General features: G+C 41.1%; 1 protein-coding gene across 1 annotated transcript; it reads left to right on the top strand.

Moving 5' to 3' along the window:
• The first annotated feature begins 9299 nt into the window (after nt 1-9299).
• Nucleotides 9300-18971, top strand: vsig8b (V-set and immunoglobulin domain containing 8b). The gene is made up of 8 exons (XM_036526017.1): nt 9300-9393; nt 11904-11995; nt 13531-13700; nt 13982-14186; nt 16714-16866; nt 17865-17987; nt 18133-18271; nt 18543-18971. The coding sequence occupies exons 2-8, from the start codon at nt 11923-11925 to the stop codon at nt 18781-18783; spliced, it is 1104 nt and encodes a 367-aa protein (XP_036381910.1). The 5' UTR covers nt 9300-9393; nt 11904-11922; the 3' UTR covers nt 18784-18971.
• The last annotated feature ends 5746 nt before the right edge of the window (nt 18972-24717 follow it).

Raw genomic sequence — 24717 nt, 5'->3', positions numbered from 1 at the left:
TGATGCCACTAAAAAAAAAAAAAAAAAAAAAATCACAGGAGTGGATGATGGACGGCTCCGTTTCCTCATGCGTGAGATGAATTTATACATGTATAAGCGCAGCCCTGACTTTGGCGGCAACGTGACTCACGCTCCCATGCTATTTCTGTGCATTCCCTGGCAGGATCCAGCTTTCTGCTGCCTCTCATTTCGGGTTATTTATTCATTTGTTTGTTTCGCCCCTGTTCCATTGTTCCCTGACAATTTGGACCTCTGTCAAGGTGGTGCGCCTGCCACCACCTGATGTCATTATAAAGGCTCCCCTGCCAGAGCAACAAAGATAGATGGTGTGTCAGGCGCTCAGTTGCCGGTTAGTTCCAGTCCTGCTTCGACCCGCAGTTCTCCTCTTTAGTCAGGTAGGAGAATTTGCAGAGGACAGAGGAAAGACCGTGCGGAGTGGACTCACGCATGAGGGAAGCACTCACATGCATTCATTCACACTTTTGATTATGCCACGTGACGCAGACAGTACTGTAGGCCTGTTGTGTTACAGTACTCTGTTTATCAGGAGCACACTGTGGGGAAATCATCAGTGATCTCATTCATTTTCAGCAAAAGCATTTACAGAGAATCCTCAATGGAGTCTGTGTTTTATGATGACAGAAGTGATGCAGAAATGTGTGTGTGATAAAGCCAAATGAATCAGGACGAATATGCCTTTTTTCCTGTGTACATTTTCTCATAGGAAAGACATGCACAAACAGACAGATTTACACCTTGTTCGATTCTCTTTAATAATTAGCACACAGTAATTAGTCTTTTTTTTTTTATAAATCAATAAGTACAAAACAAAGAATGCAACGTTCAAATGCGTGATACATACCTACAGTATATGAGGTATTAGAACTTATGAGGAGAGGACTGAATTCACCATAAAAACAAGCTATTTATATCTAAAAAAAAAAAGTTTGTGTCTGCTCATATGTATGTGCAAGAGTATCCGTGCGTGTGCATTCATGTGTGCGAGTGTCTGTGCATGTATATTTGAGAACATGCGTGTTGGAGCACAGAAGCACTTAAGATGGTGAGCAGGAAAGGTAAAGTTTTCAAAGCATCAGCATTTCAGAGGGGACATGCATTTAGATGACTGCAGTAACACAGTGTCACTTTAAGAGTCCCCATTCCCTGATTTATTACCACGGGAGTGATCAAGCTCACTCCTGGCAAATCGATGGCACATAATTCAAAAGCAGCTCAAGCCCTGCCTAATTAACGATCTTGGATGGAATTCACCCCTCTCCTCTCCTGTGGCCCCACCTGCACCTCCAGGTGTGGGCTGTGGGGACCATCTCCACTCTTAAGGTACACCATTTCAAAAAGGGCCCATTGTAAGACCACGTTCATGATCACAACCATCATCACCATCATCATCATCATCATCATCATCTTGTGAACCAATGAGAAAAGGAAGCTGGTCTGTCAGCAGATACTGTTATCTGAATCCTTCATTTTGCAATTGCTGGTGTGATTGACTAATTAGGATACAGGAACACTTCTGTATGCATGTAGAGTATGTACAGTTCCAAGTTTGGACACGCCTGGTAAAGATAATGGGAAACATGCATCCAAAGACATTTTCATATAAAGACTTTTGTTTAAATTTTTGACATTTGTTTCTTAGGCAAACATGAATAGTGAGGTTGATGCCTGTGTATGGATTTCTTTCCAAAAAAATTAATTTAAAAAAATATTTTGTGCTACTTTAAAGAATTGAAAATATAAGATAAATTTGATTTGTTGAACGCTTTTTTGTCACTGCATAATTCCATTTGTGTTATTTCATAGTTTTGATATCTTTACTAGTATTCACAATGTTGAAATGTGGTAAATATAAGATAAATAAACAAAAACCCTTCCATGAGTAGGTGTGTCCAAACTTTTGACTGGTACCGTATGTACCACATGGGCAGTGCAGCATGAGGTGAGAGCGCTGGAGGCGAGAGTCATGGATTCCATCTGAGGTGGAATGCTGCTGCTCTACCCTTTACAAAGGTAATTCAGCCCTAATGCTTTGAAAAAATATCCAGACGTGCTATGGAGCACACTGGGTCACTCTCCGCATGCCGACTGTAAATATAATTGTCTATTATTTAAGAGGGTCATTGACCAAGCGACAGCTTTGTAGGTGAAGTTGTTGGTGGCTGTCCTCTTCTCTACACTTAGTTGACACAGAGTCGCTTTTAGTCAGAAGACGCCAATGAGCAAATGCCTTTAATATGTGTTTGTGTGGGCGGGGTGGCATTAGTGCAGGCGGCATGTAGCTGGATTCTTGGCCTTGTTAGCACCATTACAATGACCAAAAGAGCACGGTCAGTGTTTTTCGTTAATTAAAAGGGGAAAGAATGTGACCGGACTGGAAGGGGGGAGGCTGTAAAGTGATCTGGAGTGTTGGAACAGATTCATTTGTCTGAGGCCCAAATATAGCAATGGCTCAGGCAGAGAACTCTTATCACCACGGCAACACAGTCCCTCAGAGTAATCAGCTGAGCGCCTCAGTAATGTAACCAATCCCCTAAAGCTTTGTGTTTCTTCCCATCACGACAACAGCGAGATATGGTATGCTTACACTTATCTGTCTTACTTCTCTAAGTGGAATTGGACTCTAATGAGCCGGCCTGCACCTGCTTTCTAGGGCGTTGGTGATACTCTGGCCTCAAGCACTGCCCCTAGATGAAGTCCCAGTTTTTGACAAAATTGAAAAGGTTTCTAAAGAGCTGGTCCTGAATCAGTTATTGGGGATAGTAACCAGAGCACTTTATGGCTGCACCTGGCAGGGAAGTGGTAGATGGGCTGCTCGTACCCTTAGCTTTTCCTGGAGACGGGTTATCCAGGTATTAGCGTGTGTTCACATTTACAGTTCAAAGCTGCATTAGACGCCTCCTTAATTAAAACTCAGACATAGTACCTGGGTGTGATTTTTACCTTCAAATGATTCTCATGCGCAAAACAGGACTGAAGCTGAGTAAGATTGACAGCCTTTGCCCTTTATGTATCTTCCTTATAAGTAATTTATGATGTTTATACTGTGGATGAAAATCAATGAAGAATGTTCAAAATACAGAGAGTAAATAAGAGAATAGTGGAGAGTGAAGCCTGACCATATTCTTATTGTTTATGTAATATATCAGATGATATATTGTATCATGCCAACATGATGCATTATGAGCCAGAGTTGATTGTTTAGATATTTTCTTCCTCTGCTCTCGAGTGGACAAAAATCAAGAGCCTCTACAGTTCCTTTTTGTCAATAGCTACAACATAAGCACAAAATTCAATAATGGCTCTCAATCTCATGAAGGTTAGGGGGCATTTCGATGTGATCGCGCTGAAATTATAATCCACCTTTTGCAATGAAGCTATTTGCACTGCTTTCTCTTCGAAGTAAACTGCAGTCATTGTTAACATAAGGCATTGGGTGCAAAGACAAGAAACCAATCACAGATTGCTTCAAAGCAAACACATATATGTGAACATGACCTAAGTCCATTTCTTCACTGGTAGGCAGCACCTGGAAGAGGAAAAAAACTTTTTTATATATGAATATGATCTCTGTTTATGGCACTCAGTGGGTCTAAAACATTTTCTAGCTATGTTATAAAGATGTCACTTAATGTTTGCTAACTTTGGTAAACTCAAGTCTACTACTAGTGTTGTCATAAAGCTTTACTGTATTGTTGGTTGGCCCATTCATCTTCTCTATAAAAACATGTTTTGTATTCAGTGCTCACAATGAAAACGATAATTAGTAGAAGTGTTTGCATTTTCTCAGCATTAGTGTCCCGGTTTGGCTATGAATTCTGCTGTTGATTTGACAGTTTAATCATTGGGGCTGATCGGATATGAATTTCACACTTTTTACTCTTTCGGCCTCATTTCATTTTGCATGCTTCTGTCCCTCGTTAAATGAAAACATAACATTTAATGTACCAGTGATGCTGTCTCAAAAAATCAGGTCACTTACACAATAAATAGAAAATTGCCAATAAATGTGCTAATGTTTATATTAAGGGGAGACTAACGGTCAAAAATTATAATTTGATGTGATGTATGACATTGTGGCAAGCATGAGTTTGCCATGGGAGGTGATGAGTTTAATTGCTGGAGCTGGGAACCAAATGTGGTCTCCCACTTAGCAGTGCATTGACATTACCACATAGCCAAAAGGCTGGGATTTGTGGAGAGGCAATAATGTCCTGCTACAAGCTCATACCAGCAACATCATCCTACCTAACAGGCATGTTGATTTCACAATGTAAGACTCACTCCAGCCCTTGCAATATCCTTTAGATCATTTAGACTATGCATTCTGAAAGTCAAATGGAAGTCTGGAAGTTTTTTTTTTTTTTTGACTGAGATGTAGACAAAAACTCACTCCTGCTGTCTCTGAAAGCACATTACTTTTTAAAATATAAAATAGCCTCATTATTCTCTGGCATTTTTTGATACCAGTCACAGAAATAAAACACTTCTGAGGTTCTAAGAAAAGTCCCTTTCAGTTGTTACAGTTGACAAGCAAACGAATAACAGGTCTGTGCATACACAACAAAAAAATACTAAGAAAAACGGGAAAATCTTTTGTCCCAAACCCCTTGTTTTTGTCTATTCAGGCTCGTTCCAATTGTGTCTCTCCAGAATACAGAAGTGTGTTACGAACAGCTGCTGTATGCCCCCTTGTGGTAAAATAGCAGTATTAGGATTCAGGCAATACCAACTTAAGTCTGGGAGGACACAGATGCTGAGAATCACTGTCAATCACACAACCGATCAATTTCATTGCAAGGCACGGGTATAATTAACTCTCTTAATGGTTTGAATAATTGACAATTAGCGAGACCGCATGATAAAACAGCTTGTTGAACCAGGGTCGAGATGCAGGAACAGGCTTCACTATCGACTTCCATGACTTCATAGGAGTGGCTTTCACTGTGGATTAAGAATTCACATCTCAGTTACTGCATAAACTGCTGTACCATGACTTTCAATTAGCCAAAGCGGACATATGGAGGGGGGATTCTTAGTGGGGGGGTGGGGGATGATATGTTTGCAGCGGTTCACCGCTGCTCTGAGCATCAGGAAATAGAGCGTGGAGCGCTGAGGTGATTCTCTCTCAAACAAGGTTCATATGCACAGTCCCAGGTAATATCCTTTATACCTTCAAACATCTTTCTGCATCAGCAGTCTCCACTGCTGCTGCTGCCATTACAGTCAATACCTCTACTGTCACAACTATTTTTGCTAGTACTACAGGTCTGTGTATCCCAAATAGAAATGTTATGTTTTAATATAGCATCCATTTATGTAATTAAAACATAAAATATGTAGTAATAATTTAAAAAATCATTTTGTGTGTGCTCTAAAACATTTTTCACATGGAAAGCCTTTGCTGTTTAATTTGAAATTAGATGTTTTCTAGACCCCATTGAACAACCAGCCAAACAAGTGAATATTTCAGCTTAAGAAGGTAAGGTCTTCCTGTATACAGTATGCATCTACTGTGTCTGGGGCGGCAGTGAAGCACAGAGGTCAAGGCCCAGGACTCATAACCAAAAGGCTGCTGGTTTGATTCCCCGCTGGGGCACTGCTGCTGTACCCTTGGCCAAGCTACTTAACTCACAAACTGCCTCAGTAAATATCCAGCTGTATAAATGGGTAACACTGTCAAAACAAAAAAAAAAACACTTAAACTGTAACCGATGTAAGTCGATCTGGATAAGAGCGTCTGCTAAATGCCAGTAATGTAATGTTTTTATTCTCAGGCATTGTTTAAACTCAGGCCTAGTTTTGTTCCTGTTAGTGCTACCAGTGACCGCAACATGATATACAAATTATCTCTGGCATAGTGTGTTCCCAGCCGTGGGTTGGACAGTCAAGTCGCATCGCCCTCTTCCCTGCTTTGCCCTCAGATAAGAGTAAGGAGAGCACGAGGGAGGGGGGGATGCTCTACCTCACCCACCAGGTGCGTCTAATTAAATTCCACTATATATAGTATGTATCTAACCTACCTTCTCATAAATATGAACTAAAATCCCAGTGTAAAGTTGAATGTGCCTGACATTTCCATCTCTTTGTCTGTGCAGATGGCCTGCAGGGTCTTAGTGGGAGGGTTGAAAGCCTGGAGAGTTGAAATGTCATTTAAACTCTCAGGGGGACCTTGATGGACACTGTGTCTTTGTAGGTATGGGATGACCAGGATGTCTTTTTGCACTTGCACAGCAAGAAAAGGTGAGCATCAAGTGTTGAGCATCAAGGTTGCAGTTGCTTCTGCCCATGCCCAGAATGGGAGGAGGAGAAAAGGGGGGAGGAAAACGCACCTAAAAGTGCTCTGAGAATCATGTAGATTGGACAGTAACTGACCATTACGTTTTTTGTGTTGCAACAGGTTGTGTCCATGTGCACATGATGAAATAACCTGTATCAATGGATTTAGTTTTCGAAAGCTTGCATGGCCTGAATTCCTGAATCTTCTCATTCACTCATTAATCACGATAAAATTGAATATTGGTCTTACTCTATGAGTCATTTGTTGCAGAGGCTCAAATGAATATCATTAATTAAACATCAGCTGAAACATCTTTGCTTGTATACTTCAAGTAGAATAAACCCATTTCAGTTAAACTTATATTTGTAACACACAGCAGCTGGTCCTTAAGTGATGTCAAGCCGATACCTGTCTTCAATTAACAGCTCATTCAAACCTAACTGACTGCTCAGCTGGAGCAAAAACCAGCATACGCGGTGGGTTTCCAGGACCAGATTGTAGAAATGCTATACCTCTGCACTTTATCTACTGTGCATTGTAGGTTGATATCCAGGCTCTGCTCCTATAATAGTAGCTTAGTGCTCAATTTGAATGACCAATGTGGATAAAAAAACTGAAGATGGATAAGACATGCTCATAGTTTTCTCCTCTAGATCTAAGGTCTAGTCATCCCTAGTCATCACTGATTAATCTAGTGATTATATATCACTTTCCTACCAACATGAACTGAGGGGACAACAGAACCTAATATCAACATTGTGTGCACGTCCTGTCTAGCACAGTTAATGAAGATATCCTAATTGCCACACTGGTCAGTTCTACCCGGCACTTGCATTTCTGAAATATTCTGGGGGAGGGGTGACCCACTGGGTGTGAAAATATGCTCTAATTACAACATGGCCAAAAGACCTCAGTTCCAATAATGAGGATACAACATATCATAACCAAGCTCAGTTCTGGTGACATCACCCAGGATTGCCACACTGTAATTAGTGCCACATGCCTTATTACACCTTCACCCCTAATCATTATTGCATTACACAAATTAAAAAGAAATGCATCTGCAAAATGATTTAGCTTTATATATATATACACATATCTTCGCCTAATATATCTGTATTTGAGTTTTAGGCACCAGATGTCATGGAGCCCCTCACGGGGAAGTGAGCCACAGCTCTGTTGCTTTTTAAAATGAATCCTGTACGTTCCTGCTGTGCAGTTTAGATGTCGACATCACTCAGAACGCCTCTAAACCTGTGCTCACCACTCAGTGTTGTTACAGACTCCCTTCAACTCTCGCCCTGCTTAGAAGAACAGATAAACCACAGATCGCTCATTGCCCGCATGATACTGGCTTATGGCGCACATGACTACCTTATCAACTCTGCATAGTGTAGATTAAATTGTACCTGAACTGCTCCTTTGTGTATGTGGAGACTTTGGAGTTGGGAGAGGGAATAAAGAGTCAGAAGTGTGTGTGTGTGTGTGTCTGTTTGTCTGTGTGCTTGTGTGTGTGTTTCTGTCTGTGTGTCTGTGCCTGTGTGTGTGTCTCTGCTTGTGCCTTTGTGTGTGTATGTGTGTCTGTGTATGACTCAGAGTGCGTGTATGTGTGTATGCATGCATGTGTGCGTGTGTGTGTGTGTGCTGTTTATCTGCATGAGTCTCTTAGGCACTGGGTAGACCCTGCAATCCCTGGTTGCACTATTATTGAGAAGGTGACTCAGAGGAGGCAGACCTGTTTGTCACTATGTGGGAGGGAGAAGTGTGTGAGGTTTCAGTGTACAGAGAGAGGATTGTGAGTAGTGCAGTTTGCTCTGCGAAGACTATGTGTCTGATAGCAATACTTCAGCATTCACCTCATCTAATGTGTACAACAATAATTACAAAATTAATGTTATAAATTTTATTTTCAGCATGTCTGTTAATTATGTAACTTATCCGTGTTAAAGATTACTCTCCTCTTGTTTTTTTTCCAGTTGCTCTCTGTCAATTTCTCTCTCTCTCTCTCTCTCTCTCTCTCTTTCTCTCTCTCTCTCTCACACACACATACACACAGGACCAACACATACAAAACATATTATTTGCCTAATACTAAGTAACCTGCTATGTCACAAAACCTGTTTGTTTAGTTCCTGCTATGTCACAACGACCCACCCTCCAAATATGGTGCCGACCTCCGACTGCTACTACATCAAGTTGCCAAGGAAACCTCATCATTGCTATGGTATTCCACCTCCGGAATTATACCTATTGAAACGGTACACTGTGAAGGTCTAAATTTCAGATCTCAGCTGAATTAAATGACAGCCGCATCTTCAGTGCCAGCGCCTATGTGAGGAATCAGGGTTTTATATCAAAAGAAACCCAGTTTTATATGAAAGATTTAGTCCAGACGGTGATGTACACAGTCTCCCTAACAATCACTCCCACAGGTCTGCTCATTTGGAAACGAGGCATCTGGAGGAGACTGTATTAGAAAATGCATAGCAGAAAGTGTTTCCACCTTTGATATTTACTAGCTGATTTATTGAATGATCAGAGGCTTTGCCACAGGGAAATGCAGGAGTTCATTTGTTAAAAGTTTTAAAGCCAGGTTTAAAAATGCTTAATCGCCAGACAAATCTAATTGAGGACTGCCATTAATATTTGGGCTGCCAAGTGGTCACTGGTGCCAGTGTATTTGTGTGAGGACTGGTACCAATCATGCAATTATATCCATCAATCATGCAATTAAGAAGATTTACTCAAGTCTTTTAGCCAACTCATTTCCAAAATATGAATTAAATATTTTACTCTTTCCAAAGGGGAAAAAAACAGAACACTACTCCTGTGAAGCAGGGAGTAAGACACTGCATACAAAAGTGAACCTTGATCCCTCGGTCTGTTAAACAAGGTGAGATAGAGTGAGAGAAAAATAGAGAGGGTGTGACCTATAGCGACACACCTGTTTCGGTGTTCAGGGGGACTGGGAGGGGAGGAACAGGAGGGAGGGAAGGAATGAGACAGAACGGACAACGTTTGTTTCAATCATTTCTCTGTCAGGCAACAGTGGCAAAAGGAATTACTTTACCTGTGGATTATTTCCCTGCACTCAGGTAAACTGACATTGCAATTCAATTTTTCGTATGCCAATGAAGAGTGTTTTGCTGAGAGCTGAGGGCAGGAATGATTTTGCAGGAGGCGTTTGTGCTGTTTGTTCTGTTGGTTCCCTGAAATCAGCATCATGTGACTTTTTGGCTAGTAACTGATTGTCATCAGAAGTGTTTTAGACAAACATTTAATTACTTTGGTGATTTCATTTATATTAGAGTGAAATGGGGCGTAGTGAATATGTTCATTGGGGTAAAATTGTGGCCCTGATACAATACCAAGGAATTTTTGGAAGTGGACAGGACAAATCTGAATTGTGCTGCTCATAGCAACTTTCTCTAGACTTAAATGAAATCTCAGGAACTCATAACCAGGTTTCTATACTGTTAAACTACATGTTAAATCAATTGGTAATCAGAATGATTTACATTCACGTAATTAATATTTTTCAGTCATATGATTCCCTCCAAAGATGGATGCAAGGTTTTACATAACTACTGTGTAAAACCTCATATACTAAGTAAAATCTCATCTCTTATATAGTCTCTAATCCTTAGAGAGTATATAAAAGGCAAAATACTTGCCAAAGAGATAAGCACTATATATTAGTATAGTATCTATGACTCTTGGAAGAGGCGGCTAGTGAATTATATTGTGGTAATGAGTGCATGGCACCTGCTCTGTTTTCTTTTTCATTTCCCTGTAGACTGAACCATCTTGCAATCCTGAACCTTGTCCGTCATTCAAATACTGCAGAAAGGACTGTTTTTTAGTCTCTGCATCCACACATGACAATATGTGATCAGTAACTGTCCTGAAGGAATATTTAAATACCGCAAATATTCACAGCTCCCATTGAATCAATGAAGTCTTACATACTTTTGCAAGATTGCTCTCTGAGGTGATTGGATGTTTGTTAGGCTTTCTGTTTACTGCCAGTCTCTTTGTTATTCTTGATAAAGGTAGAAATCCATGATAGGCCCAAGTTTCTATGACAGGAGAAGGAGTTTATTATTATTATTATTATTATTTGCATCTACAGGTGCTCGTGTCCATAAATTGCATGGGTTTATTTTGTAAGTTCCCATCATGAATTTATCTTGTACATGCCTAAAATGAAAGTTTCCCCACACAATCACAGGGCTGTGATTGGCCAAGCAATCACACAAAAGCTGGAGCTGTTGGTACAGAGCTCCAGTAGCATGGTGGATAAGGATGGGGATTTGCAACCAGAAGATTGCAGGCTTGATTCTCAGAGAACAGGCCATTATATACTTGTGGAAAGTGCATTACCTGAATTTTTCTCATTAAACAGCTGAATAAATGGATGATTTCTGAACTCTTTCTGGATAGGGCTGCAAGGAATATAGCACATATTATTTGCTCAGTCTCCTTATATGTTATTGTAAATTAAACTGGTTTACATACAATGAAGCCTGGTGTCTCAGGAATGTTCATTACACATCTGCTGGAGTTTCTGCAGATCCTGATACTCAGAAACTCTGCTAGAGTTTCTGGTCCATGCATTAGCGTAACAGTCAACACCATTCTTGTGTTGGACAGTGATTGGGTTCATTACCCTCTTTGTTCTTGAACTGTGGGTGGACCGTCATGGTGGGTCCTATAAAAACACTGTGTAACATTTCTTGTATTTGCCTTGCCCTACAGTGCCCAGTCTACATTTTCACTTACTTTCTTCGATAAATCATGTTTGATTGGAACCTGTGTGAACTCTTGAGAAATTTCACAAGTAGCAATTCATACAAGGGTATCTACTAAACAATCAAAAGATAACAATATGTCGTCATACACAACAGTGAGCAGCCACACAGGGTGGAGCTACCTGTTTTAAGACCCATATTTTTTAATCACCCATTGCTTTCTTGTTATGAGTATAAAAAATCTGTATCCGCATGTCACCAGACAGAAACCGTTGGTGTTCTTTTACCGATGATTATCTGTGTGCTGTGCAGTCTGTCATCTCGCAGATCTGATAGAAATCAAAACAAGGAAGTGTGCTGCTGGGTCCCAAATGGCTGAATGTGGGCAGCTGTGAATGAGGCCCTTTTATCTTTGTCGTTTATTTGAGGCATTCTCGTGCCCAATTAGGGTGGCTCGGAGAGTGCCAGAAAATGCAGCGCAGAATACAGTTAGCAAAAAGACCAAATGGATATAGCCTGTAACATGCAGTTTCCTAAAAGGCAACACAGATTCCTAAGTGTACTGTGTATAGCAACTCCAGTGAAAATCATAACTAGCTTTTAGCAATCAGTGCATACAGTACAAATAAAAAAAAAAAATAGATGGGTGTTCTTTGGGTCTTAGCAGATTGGGCCAGGCCCAGGACAAATGGGTCCGGGGGCAGTCTGAAGAGGTGTTTTTGCCAATGATAGCATGTTGTTTAACACCACTGTCCTTACAAATTGCAGTGTTCATGCCAATGATGTAGGATGTTGTTGAACACCTCTGGCCTGACGAATTGCTATATCATTTACCTGTCTACTGTGTTTCTCAGGCTTTCAAAGGACCTCAACATGAAGAAGCACAACACGCAATCCATGATCCTGTGGATTGTGGTCTGTGCAACAACTGTGTACTTGGAGTCAGGTAAGCGGTCACGTCATGCAGTACAGCATAAGATATGAGTTTTACAGGCATGGAGCCAAACCACAGGTAACACAATAACACTAATTTTGGAGTTACCAAGTAGGTCCCTGTTGCAATTTATATAGAAACAAATGAGTAATCCGGTTAACAAGAGCCAGCCCATCCCCTCATTTCCTAAAAGAGCATAAATTATATTGTACATAACATGCATGCTGTGTTTACTCACTTTTGCATGATGTACACCTACCCAGTGCCCCATGCAACTCATCAGTGAAATTTAGCACTTATTAACACTGTTGAAGCAGCAGCCTGAACACCCACGCTTTTAGTTTTTCTTGTGCATGCGCATGTGCATGTGCATGTGCGTGCATGCGTGTGTGTGTGTGTGTGTGTGTGTATGTATATATGTGTGTGTGTGCGCACGCGCGCGCGTGTGCATGTGCGTGCTTCTGTGTGTGTGCGCATGCGTGTGTGTGCGCATGCGTGTGTGTGCGCATGCGTGTGTGTGCGCGCGTGTGTGCGCGTGTGTGTGTGTGTGTGTGCGCATGCGTGTGTGCGCATGCGTGTGTGTGCGCGTGTGTGTGTGCGCGCGCGCGCGTGTGTGTGTGTGTGTGTGTGTGTGTGTGTGTGTGTGTGTGTGTGCGCGTGCATGCGTCTGTGCATGCGTGTGTGTGTGTGTGTATGTATATGTGTGTGTACACATGTGGCTGTTCGCAAACAACTGGCCATCGAAGAAAGGGTAAAATCTCTGCTCCGCTCTTGGATTATTAGCAAGCCGGAGCAAATGTATGCTGACAGCAGTGAGGTGGGTGGCTCGCGGTGCCACAGTGGAACTATGGTAACGAGTACATAAACAAAGCCCAGCGGTGCCAGCTGTCATGATCTGACCCAGAAAATCCAGGGTGCGTGACAGCGGCCCTTTTCATGACACAAGCTCAGACCCGGAAGACTGTTATTTCCATTCATTTATGCTTATTTGTGTTTATCCTTGCAATTGTTCCCATTATTTTCCCTTTCTTTTGAGAGGAACCGTGCGGCAATAGGGAAACGTCACCTCGCTTTGCCGTTTCTTCGGCAGACGGGTTGCGAAAAAAAAGGCGCCCTGATTAAGGTCGGCATGAAAGGAATTCGCGCCATTCGGGGAGTATCTGCCCGGAGGGCTCTTCTAGTGACACTGTGTGCGTTGGCTTTGCGTCAGTAGAGGTAGAACAGTCACCTCAGTGGCAGGCGCTGTCCGTATGCATGTGCGCGGACTGTCTCACAAAGCAAGGGTGTGACAGCTGATTTCGTGAATTCTGGCACTCGCCTTAGGAGCCTGGAAGGGTCTGACATACATACATACTGGGTGTGGCGCAGGAAGAGGGTGTGAGCTGATTAAAGGAATTAAGGTTCCATTTCAGAACGCCCTGGCCTTGGGGTAGGGCTGTTCTCTCATTGAAAGGAATTGGAGGGAGAAGCCAGATAACAGCGCATGGTTTGTGAACATGAATACATGTGTATGTGTGTGTGTGCTCTGTTTGCTTCTGAACCTACAGGTGTCACCGTGGCCATGCAGGTGACCTCGACAGGGCCCCAAACCATTCAGAAAGCCCAGGGGGAGAAGGTGACGATTGGATGCACGTACACTCCGGGCTCCTCTGACACTGGAGAGCTGGACATCGAGTGGTCCAACGTCAGTCCGGACATGACCCAGAAAGACCAGCTGGTGAGCCAAGCCCGAATCCCAGGAAGGGTAGTTTGTGGACAAGTAATGAAGGTCCCTTGATTGAGTTTCTCACACCCATTGTGGCTGTCCTGCAACCCCTTACTTGTAGCTTAGTGTGTCGTCAGAACTCAGTGTGCTCTCTTCTGAACCTGGCTGCGCGAGATGTTCCCACTGTGTGTCATAATTGTCAGTGGAAAAACCTGTTCTCATTATATGGGCTGCGTCTCTCTCTCTTTCTCTCTCTGCCAACAGAACATTTGAACAGCATTTTTGTCTGTCAGATCTTATCTTTCTCAGGTGGGACGAAGTATGCCTATGGCAGTCCAGAGCAAATGAAGAGACTGGACTTCATCATGAGTGATCCCAGCCAGGGCGATGCATCCATCGGCATCACAGACCTCCAGGTCTCAGACACCGCCACCTACCAGTGCAAAGTGAAGAAGGCCCCGGGCGTGGACATGCGCAAAGTGACACTGGTCGTGATGGGTAAGATACATGTCAGATATTCGACCCCTTCCCCCCAGACCGGTTTTGGTTTTGTTTGTTTTTCCTTTTCCCCTCTCTCTATTTCAGCAACCCCCCCTTCCATCATTCTCTTGGGATGTGAAACTTTGCATCCACTCCATCTCCTCAAACCTGTTTTATTTTCCCTTTTTTATGTCTACTCCTCTGCCATTTTCTCAATTTTTTTCATTCATCTTTTCCTCTGAATGGTGGGAGCTAGTTCAACAAGACTCTCACAGGTGAAATTACTCATGAAATTGCTAAATGAAAAAAAACACATTTCTGAAGACACAAACTGTGTAGAATTATGGCTGTGAGATTATGTAGAATTAGTGCTGTGAAAGTATTTTTAAGTTCATCACGTTCATAAAAAAAAAAAACGAATTAATCACAACTGTTTTATGTTTTTACTAAGACAATTAACTTTAAATACAGTTACCAAACATTTATCATTCAGCCTTTGGCTGCAATCCAAATTGAGTCTTCTGGACTTTAAACCTTATGTTTACTTAATCCCTTTTTTTTCCCAAAAAGACTACTACATTACAGCCTGACAAGTTTTGAATGATAATAGGAGGTCTTTTACAACTTCCTGTTGTACTTTATTGAGAGATCTCAGGTGCCCTTTAGTAGTATGTAGTATGAAGTTTTAATTTTACAGTAACATGTTTTCAAGTAAAGGAAGATATTTTTAAATAAATATGATGTATGTAAATAAAAGAAATATATAGGAGACAGTTTTCATCATACAACTTTTTCATTATTTGAATGTTTATCAGCTCCTCAGATATAGTTTTGAAATAATAGAAATATGAATCGTGTGATACTTAGTATATTTTTCATTGCAACATTCATATGCTTCCCTTGTTGTTGAAAGTTGTTGAAAATGTCACAAGCACAATTTCTGTTTTTGATAAGCAAGAAGTTTTGAAACTTATTTAAGTCCTTTTAAAAAAATGTCTGTAGCAGTGGGGCTCAAATATAAAAATCAAGTTAGGAAAGAATTATGTGAGAATCCGCATTATGAAAATAAAGTTTTTCAAAGCTGCTCTTAAAAACTACACCAGAACTCACAGATTCAAAGAGCATTTTCATGAAACAGACATTGCAGTCTCTTCCAGCTTGCTAAGGTGTCGCGACAGGAAACTTGTTTTCAAGAGATAATACTGCTATCTTACGTGCTCTGTTAACCAGAAAAGTGTGAGAAGCCAACAGCAGGTTTGGCTGGCTAGCAATGTGTGGTGACAGATTATGGGGTGGTACTTTGTGAATAGGTGTGAAAAGACACGGTCCCAGGTAAAATGCATTCACTGACACATGAATGAAGTGTGAAATGGGGAATTTTAAGTAAACAAAACTTTGTAACCATGTCAAATTCTCTACCTGAGATTGATTAGGATTCCTCTCTGAAATCTGTAAAATAGGGTTTTAATGTGTCCGCCATACCAGATAGCCTTCGTGAATTGCACTCTTGAATTGTTCACCCTTTTTTTTCCACCATGGACGTCAGTTTGTTTTGAATAGTCCTGGGGACAACGACAGGTTTGACGTGTTCACACCATTTATAGTGGTGGGGACGAAATGGGCCACGACAAAAAGTGGTAGGGACATGTCCCCAGCATAAATGAAGCCTATGCTTTTCACACTGGCCGGCTCTTGTCTTGGTTCCTAAGGGCAACCACACCTACAGGGACTGCCTCCATGGCCAGGCAGCTGGCAGGTGTTACATGCAGCCTGACAAAAGAATCTAGGTCTGCACCGGGTTCAGCCAGCTCACAGCTGCAAAGCATCACAGCTTCTCACATAAACATACGTGAACCGCATTAAACAGGCTCGGTGATAGGCCGAACGAGATGACGAGATACGCCTCCACCTCTTAGATCTGATCACCTTTCTCCATGTTAGCATTTAACTCTTACTTGCTTTTGAGAAGCGAAGCGTGGACACCATGGCCATTTTCACATGCACACCTCTCACTGTGCAGTAAAGGAGATTAACTGGGAGCCCACTCTACAGACATCAAAGAATGTGGAAAAACCACAGGCTCTGCTATGTACTGTACCACACCAACTGCTTGCCAGGGTTTATGTGCATGCAGATTTTGTTTCCAAAACAAATTAAGTACTTTTTGTGAACAAAAACTATTTGTATGTGAAGTATATTTAAGTAATAATAGATTAGGTAGGAGATTAAAATGTATAGTCATGTAAAAACAAGCAGGAAATAGGGATGTTGTATGAAACGGATGCTCAAAATCACAGCTCCACAATACGTGAGCTTCTAATGTAGTGTGTATGTGGCAAGAACACTTCCTTCTAACTGACAAAAAAAACTTATCACCACAATTGAAGTACGGTGTTTACTGAGGGAATTTAAAAAATCAAGTATTTTTAAAATGCATTGGAAAACACCAATTGACTGATAGCTGTGTTTAAAGGTAATGAATGCTGTATTGATACCAAAACATATTGTCACATAATTTTGTATCTTCTCTGTCTTCTCCTTTCAGTGAGGCCCTCTGTACCCAAGTGTTGGGTGGAGGGCAGTGAGGAGATAGGGGGAACAGTCTCTTTGCGCTGCAAGTCCTCCCATGGATCCACGCCCATGAACTACGTATGGAAGAGAGAGAGTGGGGGTGCAATTCCAGCAACTGCAATACAAAGTGAGTGCAAACGCACAAGGGTATGTGCACCCAGAAAAGTGATGCTGCACATTGGTGAAAGGAAGGTTTTTATTTTGGGAAATGAGACAATTCCAAATTTTCCCTCACCAGTTAGCTCACAAGACACATTTTGAGCCAGAAACAAAGTAGGGTGTTGTCATTGATGCAACTCATATATAGTTATGAATCTGTTGTAATATATAAAATGCATAATCATTTAATAGTGTGAGGTTTGAAATGAGCCAATGGTCATTGATTGCATTTTATAACAAGAGTCAAACTCATGGTTATATCAAGGAGGTTTATAGAGGGAAACGACACACAAAGTAAACTCTTTCAGGCATCCTTCTCTCACCTAGCGAGTATGTGTGAATTTCTGACTCACGGTGGGGTTGGGTGGGTGGAGCCCAGGCAGCAGTTTCTCAGAGAGGGCTCGTCTCGGGTGTCCCCACACAAATCAGTGTTTGTGTGCAGCAGTCACAGCATGGGCCTTCACACCATTTACATAGTACAAATTAATGAAGACGCTGACAACCCATCCAGAATGGAGAATGACTGTTGTGAGGGGGTATAAGAAGCTAGCGGGGCGCCCGAGACGGTATTCCCGGATCTAAAAAGCTGTTGACTTAAGCTGAATAGTATCTGTTGCGGCAGCGTGGCGTAGTAGTAACGAGCAGGGCTCATAACTGAAAGGTTGCTGGTTCGATTCCCCGCTAGGGCACCATTGCTGCACCCTTAGGCAAGGTAATTAACTCAGAATTGCCCCAGTAAATATCCAGCTGTATAAATGGATAACATTTAAAAAATGTAACCTATACAGGTTGCTTTGGATAGGAGCATATGCTAAATAACAACAGTGTAATCTACAGCGAGCCTCACAGGAACAACTGAAGGCAAAACTGGTGGTAGTAAAAGAACACAGCAGTTGTTAACACCATGCTCTTCTTCTATAGAGCTGCTTGTTTTAATAAAGCTCTTCCCCTTTGTGTCACCCACAGACTCTCAGACAGGAGAACTTCTGATCAGGAACCACTCTGCCAGTTTCATGGGAAACTACGTGTGTGAGGTGAACAACGCAGTGGGCTCGGAAATGTGCAAATACACCCTACGAGCGGTCAAACGTAAGTTCAGCCGAATAGAAAAATGACCTCCAAAGTAAACAACTTGATCAAACATACGGATATCTTGATAGTTCCAAGAACAAGCCATGGAGTTCCCCCGTGGTGTATCATTCTAAGAGTCTGAGTGTTGCTCCTCCCTCGCCAGCCACCAACAAAGTTGGAGTGATTGTGGGTGCCGTGATTGGTGCTCTGCTGCTTTTGCTCCTCCTCCTGCTGCTCATCTGGCTTCTGGTTTGCCTCTGCCACAAGCGACGCTATGAGAAGGAAGTAGCCAACGAGATCAGGTAAGGGACACCGCTTTTCTGGAATGCAACTGAAACTACAGTTCTCATCTATGTGAATTAATGTGGTAATACATTCCAAAATAAATGAGCCATTGAATAACTGAGTCACTCTAGAGTAGTTATAGATTTGCTGTAGAGATGGAAAGTAAAAGCTTGATTCAAAAAGAAAACAAAACAATTGTAATGGTCCACATAAAAACAAAGATCCCAAAGATCAAAATCTGTATTTATCAATCTCAACCCTCTCTGACTGACCTGCCCGATCTCACAGAGAGGACGCCCCAGCACCCGAGAGCCGCCCGACCAGTCGAAACTCCAGCTTCCGCTCGGTCCTGGGATATCGCTCTCACCCGGGCGTGGCTTACAGCTCGGTGATGAATTCCCGGGCATGGCCAGGGTCGGCCCGCAGCAGCACGAACACGGACAGAAGCAAAGGCACCCAGAAGCCCCCTGCCAGCGTCCAAGGACCACCGCCACTGAAATATGACCACAGATATGGCTATCCCGTATAGGGAGGCCGCTGTTGCATGTCATGCTACCCAGGAATGGGAAAGACTCAGACCTGCCCCAGTGTTTGGGTTTGGAGAACAGTGTTGTGTCACATAAGGACCAAGGTGTTTTACAGTCAAAGAAAGGGAGAAAAGTTATGGGTTGAGGTTATACACTGTCAGTAGTAGTTGCATTCCATTTTGTGTGTGTGTGTGTGTGTATGTGGGGGGGGGGGGGGGGGGGGGGGGGCAGAGAGAGAGAGAGAGAGAGCGAGAGAGAGAGAGCATGTGTGTGAGTGTGCACATATATAGATGATTTGTCTAACAGAACATATTTTACTAATGTATATATTGTGAATGGTTGTATGATCTTTGTAAATATGTACAGTACACTGAAATTGACATTCTGTAACTATAACACAATAAATAAATCTGGCTAAAATATTTATACGGAAAATTTGTTTTAACAGTATCTCTTACTACCGTGTTGGTTATACGGGTCAAGAACTGAACTTTAGAACACGCACTGTTGGGTCTGTTCTCTCCTTAGCACCATAACTGTGAACTGTTCTCCTCTGTAGCATGAGTCCGATAAGGACAGGTACAAATACTGACGTACAGTAATCAGAGTCCTGGAACAACCTCAAGCAGGAACAACCTCAAGCAGCACCCACCTTCACCTCCACTGACTCATATAAATAATAATATCCTGGGCCTCTTGTAAGAAGAAAAACTGCTTTCCATCATTCAGATAAGCTTCACAATCTGACGTTTATCTGCAGTGCAGGGCTCAGTAATTTACACCATGTTAAAACCATTGTCTACCAAGGCTGTGGGGCATAACGGCTGTCAATATAACTGTAGAACAAATAATCTTGGTGTCCTCGGTTTCAGCCCCATTAAGTTCTATCTTCAACTTAATTGTACATATATTCCTCTGCAGCTTTGGTATACATACAGTTTGCTTATAGCGTGATCAACTCACAACTGCCTCAGTAAATATCCAGCTGTATAAATGGAGACTGTAAAAATTGTAAGTCGCTCTGCATAAGATTGTCTGCTAACTGACAATAACATAATGCAATGTAATATAATGTGAGCAACACATAACACAAATATATATTCAGTTAATTGCTGGAATGAAATAAAAGCTTGATGCATCAAGACCAGACAACAATAGTCAAAGGTATTAAATAAAAAACGAGCATAAACTAGGATCCCTTTGCAAAAAGCATACTTTTTGCAGAATGTGTTTTTCTTCTATAAAATACTATAATATTGCTAAATATAAAATGACCCTGAGCTAATATTTGCATTCAAGTAAGTATCTTCCCCACCTACCAGTTCAATAACACATCAGAATGCAGCCCACTCCTCACTGTAGGGTGCTGATCCTACCATGGGAAGAATACATGGGGGAAAAAAATATTGCATTTCTGTCCAGCCTTACACTAAGGGGATATGAAATCTAAGCAGTAAGGTATGTTGCCCTCAACGTTAACTTTTGAGTTTATGGAGCTCTCACAAATTTTGTATGCATGCAAAATAGTGTTAATTTCAGTCATTTCCAAGTTCAGTAATAAAAATATGTCCTATTGGGTTAGATTAGTCAATAAAATGCATGGACTTTTGGAAAGAACAATAGCAAGTTACAATAATCAGTGTTGCCACTGCACTGGCAAGAAACCACTCTATTTTGGGCAATTTCTCCCGTCATTAAAAACGATTCCTTTTTCACCTTTTCTAATGCCATCCAACTTTTCCATTGATTATAGCTTTGCCTTTTAGTCCTTCTGTCATCACACTTTATGAATATTTTTAGTTTACAGCTCACCGGGAGTTTACCTGGGGTGATGCTGCATGCATACCTGGTCTCTGCTATTGATACCACGAGAAAGCTCAGGTGCAAATCAGTGCAAATTGTCGTTTGACAAATTACACACAATTCTTTCAGTTGTGCTTTCTCTGAGCCGAAATATCCACAATCACACATCACACACCACAATCACACCGGAATATTTTTTCACTCTACAGAATGGAATGTTTGTTCTAACGTTATACTCCAAAAATGCATTCACAGCTGTGTAGAGTCATGGGTCAGCACTGAAACCTGTTTGTGTGTGTGTGCGTGTGCATGTGTGTATATGTGTGTGTGTGTGTGTGTCTGTCTGTCTGTCTGCATGTATGTGCACGTATGTGTGGAGAAGAATATGGAAATTTACTGACAAATTTTCTATTGCAGTGCGTTAATACTCTCAAAATGAAATAGACACTCCAAGGATAACGTTCAGCACCTCAGGGCTTTTTATTAGGTTATTAATTAGGTAAAGCTGAGACACTCAGCGTACTCTTAAACTGTCCACCAAATTCCAGATGCAATAAGTCTTAAATATTACAGAATCTAAGCTTTTTTTTCAAATATGAAAGTAATTTTTATAACACAGGTAATGCAGGGGCCAAATCTCAGATCCACACAATGCAAATGTACCTACCCACACACCACCAGTTTCAATACCGGAGGAAGGTCATTGAGAACACTCAAATCAGTGGGTTTGACCACAATGGACCTGTGGGTGACCTTTCATTTCAGAGGAATTGTTTGTTCTCTTGTTCTCAAGGGCAGTAGATTAGACATTCATTTTGTTGTTTATGATGGCATTATTGTTCAAAATTCTATTTGTTCCAATGCATTCACTGGTCATTGTCTGGTGTGACAATTACGCATTTCATGAGGCTGACGTATTTTAATTTTTCAGTCTAAAAAATCAGAGTTTGAAGTGCTGTATTTGAAAAAACAGTGCAGACAATTATTAAAGGTAATTGTGTTTCTACAAAAGGTAAAACAAAAAAAAAAATAAATCAATGAAGAAAGAATATGGTAGTAAAAAGGCTAGCTATAATGAAAACATGTTTTGATTTTCTAAACTCATGACATATTTTAGCAGAACACTAGCATTCATTTTCATGTGCAAGTTTGACTTCTAATTATATTAATAAATATATTGCAGTCCATGGTTTGCAAAAAACCTCTCCCCTAAAGAAAGACAGACCTGAAACCTGAAGAGGGAGTATGCGAGGGAACGAGAGGAAAAATCACTTGGAAACAGAAGTGTGCAGAGAAATGGACCTTTGTTACCTGGAGATTATAGATTCAAAACCTTGAGCAATCTAATAAACCAGGATTTCTTCAGTAAATGTCCACCTCTTTAAATGGATGACATATATGCTCTGCAGCTAAGATACCCTGCATCACGGTGACTTATAAGCAAATAAATACTGTTCAGAAATTATAATAAAAACTGTAAATATTGATTTGAGCATTATGAGCTATGAGGGAGCATATCTGATGACTATTTTGGTAAAGTATGTCTTTTTTATTAACAAGCTATGAAATAACTTTTTAAATTAAATGTGCAGACTGCATACCAGTGTACAGATAGGATAAATCATATTAGATTCCAAGGAAAATAATTTAATTCACAAGAGTGATACTTATTCTGAGTGAGTCCACGGTTTGTGGATCATGCCCTCAATAAGTATCAGAGCATTCGCCAATGAAACTGTACTCTTGTTTAATGGTGTTGAAATCATGACAAATTGATGCGGTTCCACCTGTGATTCAGTTAAAGCAAGTAATTAAAAGTACTGGCTCGGGATGGGAAAGATTAGGGCCATGTCATTTTGCAGTGTCAGCTCACAGACACTTTTTCCTTTTTTACCAGGTAGTAGGCGGCTAAGCTTTCTTTTTTGTACTTTACCTGACACTGTATTTACAGTTCAACAGAACTTTTGATCCAGCCTGTCAGCACTATTCAATCTTCCTTTGCAGCAGTTTAAAGTGCAGTTGATTTGAATTTGCAGGCCTGTCTTCCACTCTCTGTTTTCTTTTAAATGCATGATGCTCAAGAGCGCTGCCAGCTTCAAGGATTGTGCGTATAAAGAGCTCATTTCTCTGTTACTATAGATACTGCTGGATAAACCATCTGGAGAATCAGGCCCCAAAAACATTCACAAATAATCATTTGCAATAATTCTGCTTGAATATTTTCTGTAATTTTCAAATACAGAGCGTCTGACCCCTTCACTCTATACTTGTGTGCACATTGTAAATGACTCACAGTCATTTAGAAAAAAAATACTGTATATCAATATGTGATTAAATAAGAAATCCAATGTGTCCCAAGTTTTCGTAGTTAAAATACAGACCAATGTACAGACCATGCTTGCGTAGCTAAATAAATCTTATATGTGAAATCCGTTCAATTTTTATCTTATACATAAAATTAATTTAGCTGTGTATAATTTGTAAAGTCAGAAATGAATTAGATTAGGCTGTAATCAGAATAGTTCAAGGCCTTGTCTTTTTTTTTTTTTTTTTGCTTTCCACTGCATGTTTTTAGCATGCTCCACCAGAATACAAAGACAAGGTGAGATTTGAAGAGAGGGGGGTGCTCTCTCATTGTTACCTCATGTCTTGTGAAGGGATGGCATGTGAATCTCAGGAGGTAGCACCAGGAAGAGCATTTGAATGTTGGTTTCACCTCCCCACAGACATGACTATTCAGCATCTGTCATTCAGTAAACCAGACATTCCGAATCAAATCAGGCACCATGACTGAGCCAGGTAGATGAGCATCCTGCCCACGCACCTACCTTAAATCATTTCTAGGTCCCACCCCCACCCCGCACACATACACACTCCTTCCCCTCCACACCACCTTAATCCACTGTCTATGCAAATGCAAGCCTAAATAAAGTGGATTGCTCTGGCTTCTCTGACACTTCTACATTTCATCTGCCACTTGAGACACTTGTCTGGATCAAGCCGTGCATCTGCCGTACAAAGTTATGCTCCATCAGCTTCACTTCCTTCTACTTTTTTTGTTATTATTTTTTAACGTTTTAATTGGGATGTGAAGGCTTCGTTCTGACAACTTGTTTTTCAAATGTCTCACTCTTTTTTAAGCATAGGAACAGGAGGTGAGCTCAAGAACATCTACACCTCAAAGGATCTTGGATGTTACAAGCCTACCAAATAATACTGCCTCTCATTTTCAGATCTTCTCAGTACGAAAGCTCGGCACCCAGAGCTTCAGTAGCAGGGACATGTGAATTACTGTATTGACACCTTCAGATATGAAAATATCCAACTGTTATTAAGGAAATAATGGACTTCGGTAGCCACCTGTCATGAGAAAGATTCTACACGGAAATCAATCAGAATAAAATTTAAAAGGACTTTCTCTCGTTTAATGGACTCAATGAGTGGTTGGATGCTGCACGACAGAACAGCTAATGGCTATCTGACAAGATGTGACAAGTTAATATAATACATCAATTCCTACATTGCACAGGCGTCAGAACAAAACAGAAAAAAAAAAAATTTGAGGCTCAGATGAATAGAGGAACGTGAATGATAAGAGAAAAGACCAGCACACTGCAAACTTATTTTTTGTGTATATGGTATTGTAACACATTGTCTTGCATCTGACATTCCTCATTGCACTTTTTTCATTTCTCAATGTTGGAAAACCGACTTTAAACGTGGACCGCAACATTATGGAATATTGAGGTTGGGAAAAGGGATTTAGAGGTTTCTGTAAATATCTGTTGATGTAACACTGCATGCATGCATTAGGTCAAAAGTAGCTACAGATCTTTCCAGATTGAAATTAATTGCTGCTTTCTAGTCTTACTGCCCCACCTACTGGACTCTTTCACATTCACCGTAAATGATTAAAATTACCCTCATATGTTGGCACACATATATTTAGTCCTTAATCAGTGCTATATTTACTGCTGTGATTTTTACAGGCTATTTATTTATAAATGCAGGATATAATCACCTTTTTTCGCCTTGCCAGCAATATAGCGTTTCCTTTGTTTAAAGGCTGGTAGGTTAAACCACACAAATTGCTTTGCACCATCACGTTGTGAAGGAAAGAGAACTAAAGCACG

The sequence above is a fragment of the Megalops cyprinoides genome, chromosome 4, assembly GCF_013368585.1.
Source record: "Megalops cyprinoides isolate fMegCyp1 chromosome 4, fMegCyp1.pri, whole genome shotgun sequence".
Lineage (NCBI taxonomy): Eukaryota > Metazoa > Chordata > Actinopteri > Elopiformes > Megalopidae > Megalops > Megalops cyprinoides.
This window is presented reverse-complemented; position numbering and strand designations above follow the sequence as displayed.

What these genes read in the sequence shown, in the direction of transcription:
- vsig8b (XM_036526017.1), top strand. Translation starts at nt 11,923, where the DNA reads ATGAAGAAGCACAACACGCAATCCATGATCCTGTGGATTGTGGTCTGT. An exon ending in AGTGACACTGGTCGTGATGG is followed by an intron (nt 14,187 to 16,713) that starts GTAAGATACATG and finishes TTCTCCTTTCAG; the next exon opens with TGAGGCCCTCTGTACCCAAG. An exon ending in CACCCTACGAGCGGTCAAAC is followed by an intron (nt 17,988 to 18,132) that starts GTAAGTTCAGCC and finishes CTCCCTCGCCAG; the next exon opens with CCACCAACAAAGTTGGAGTG.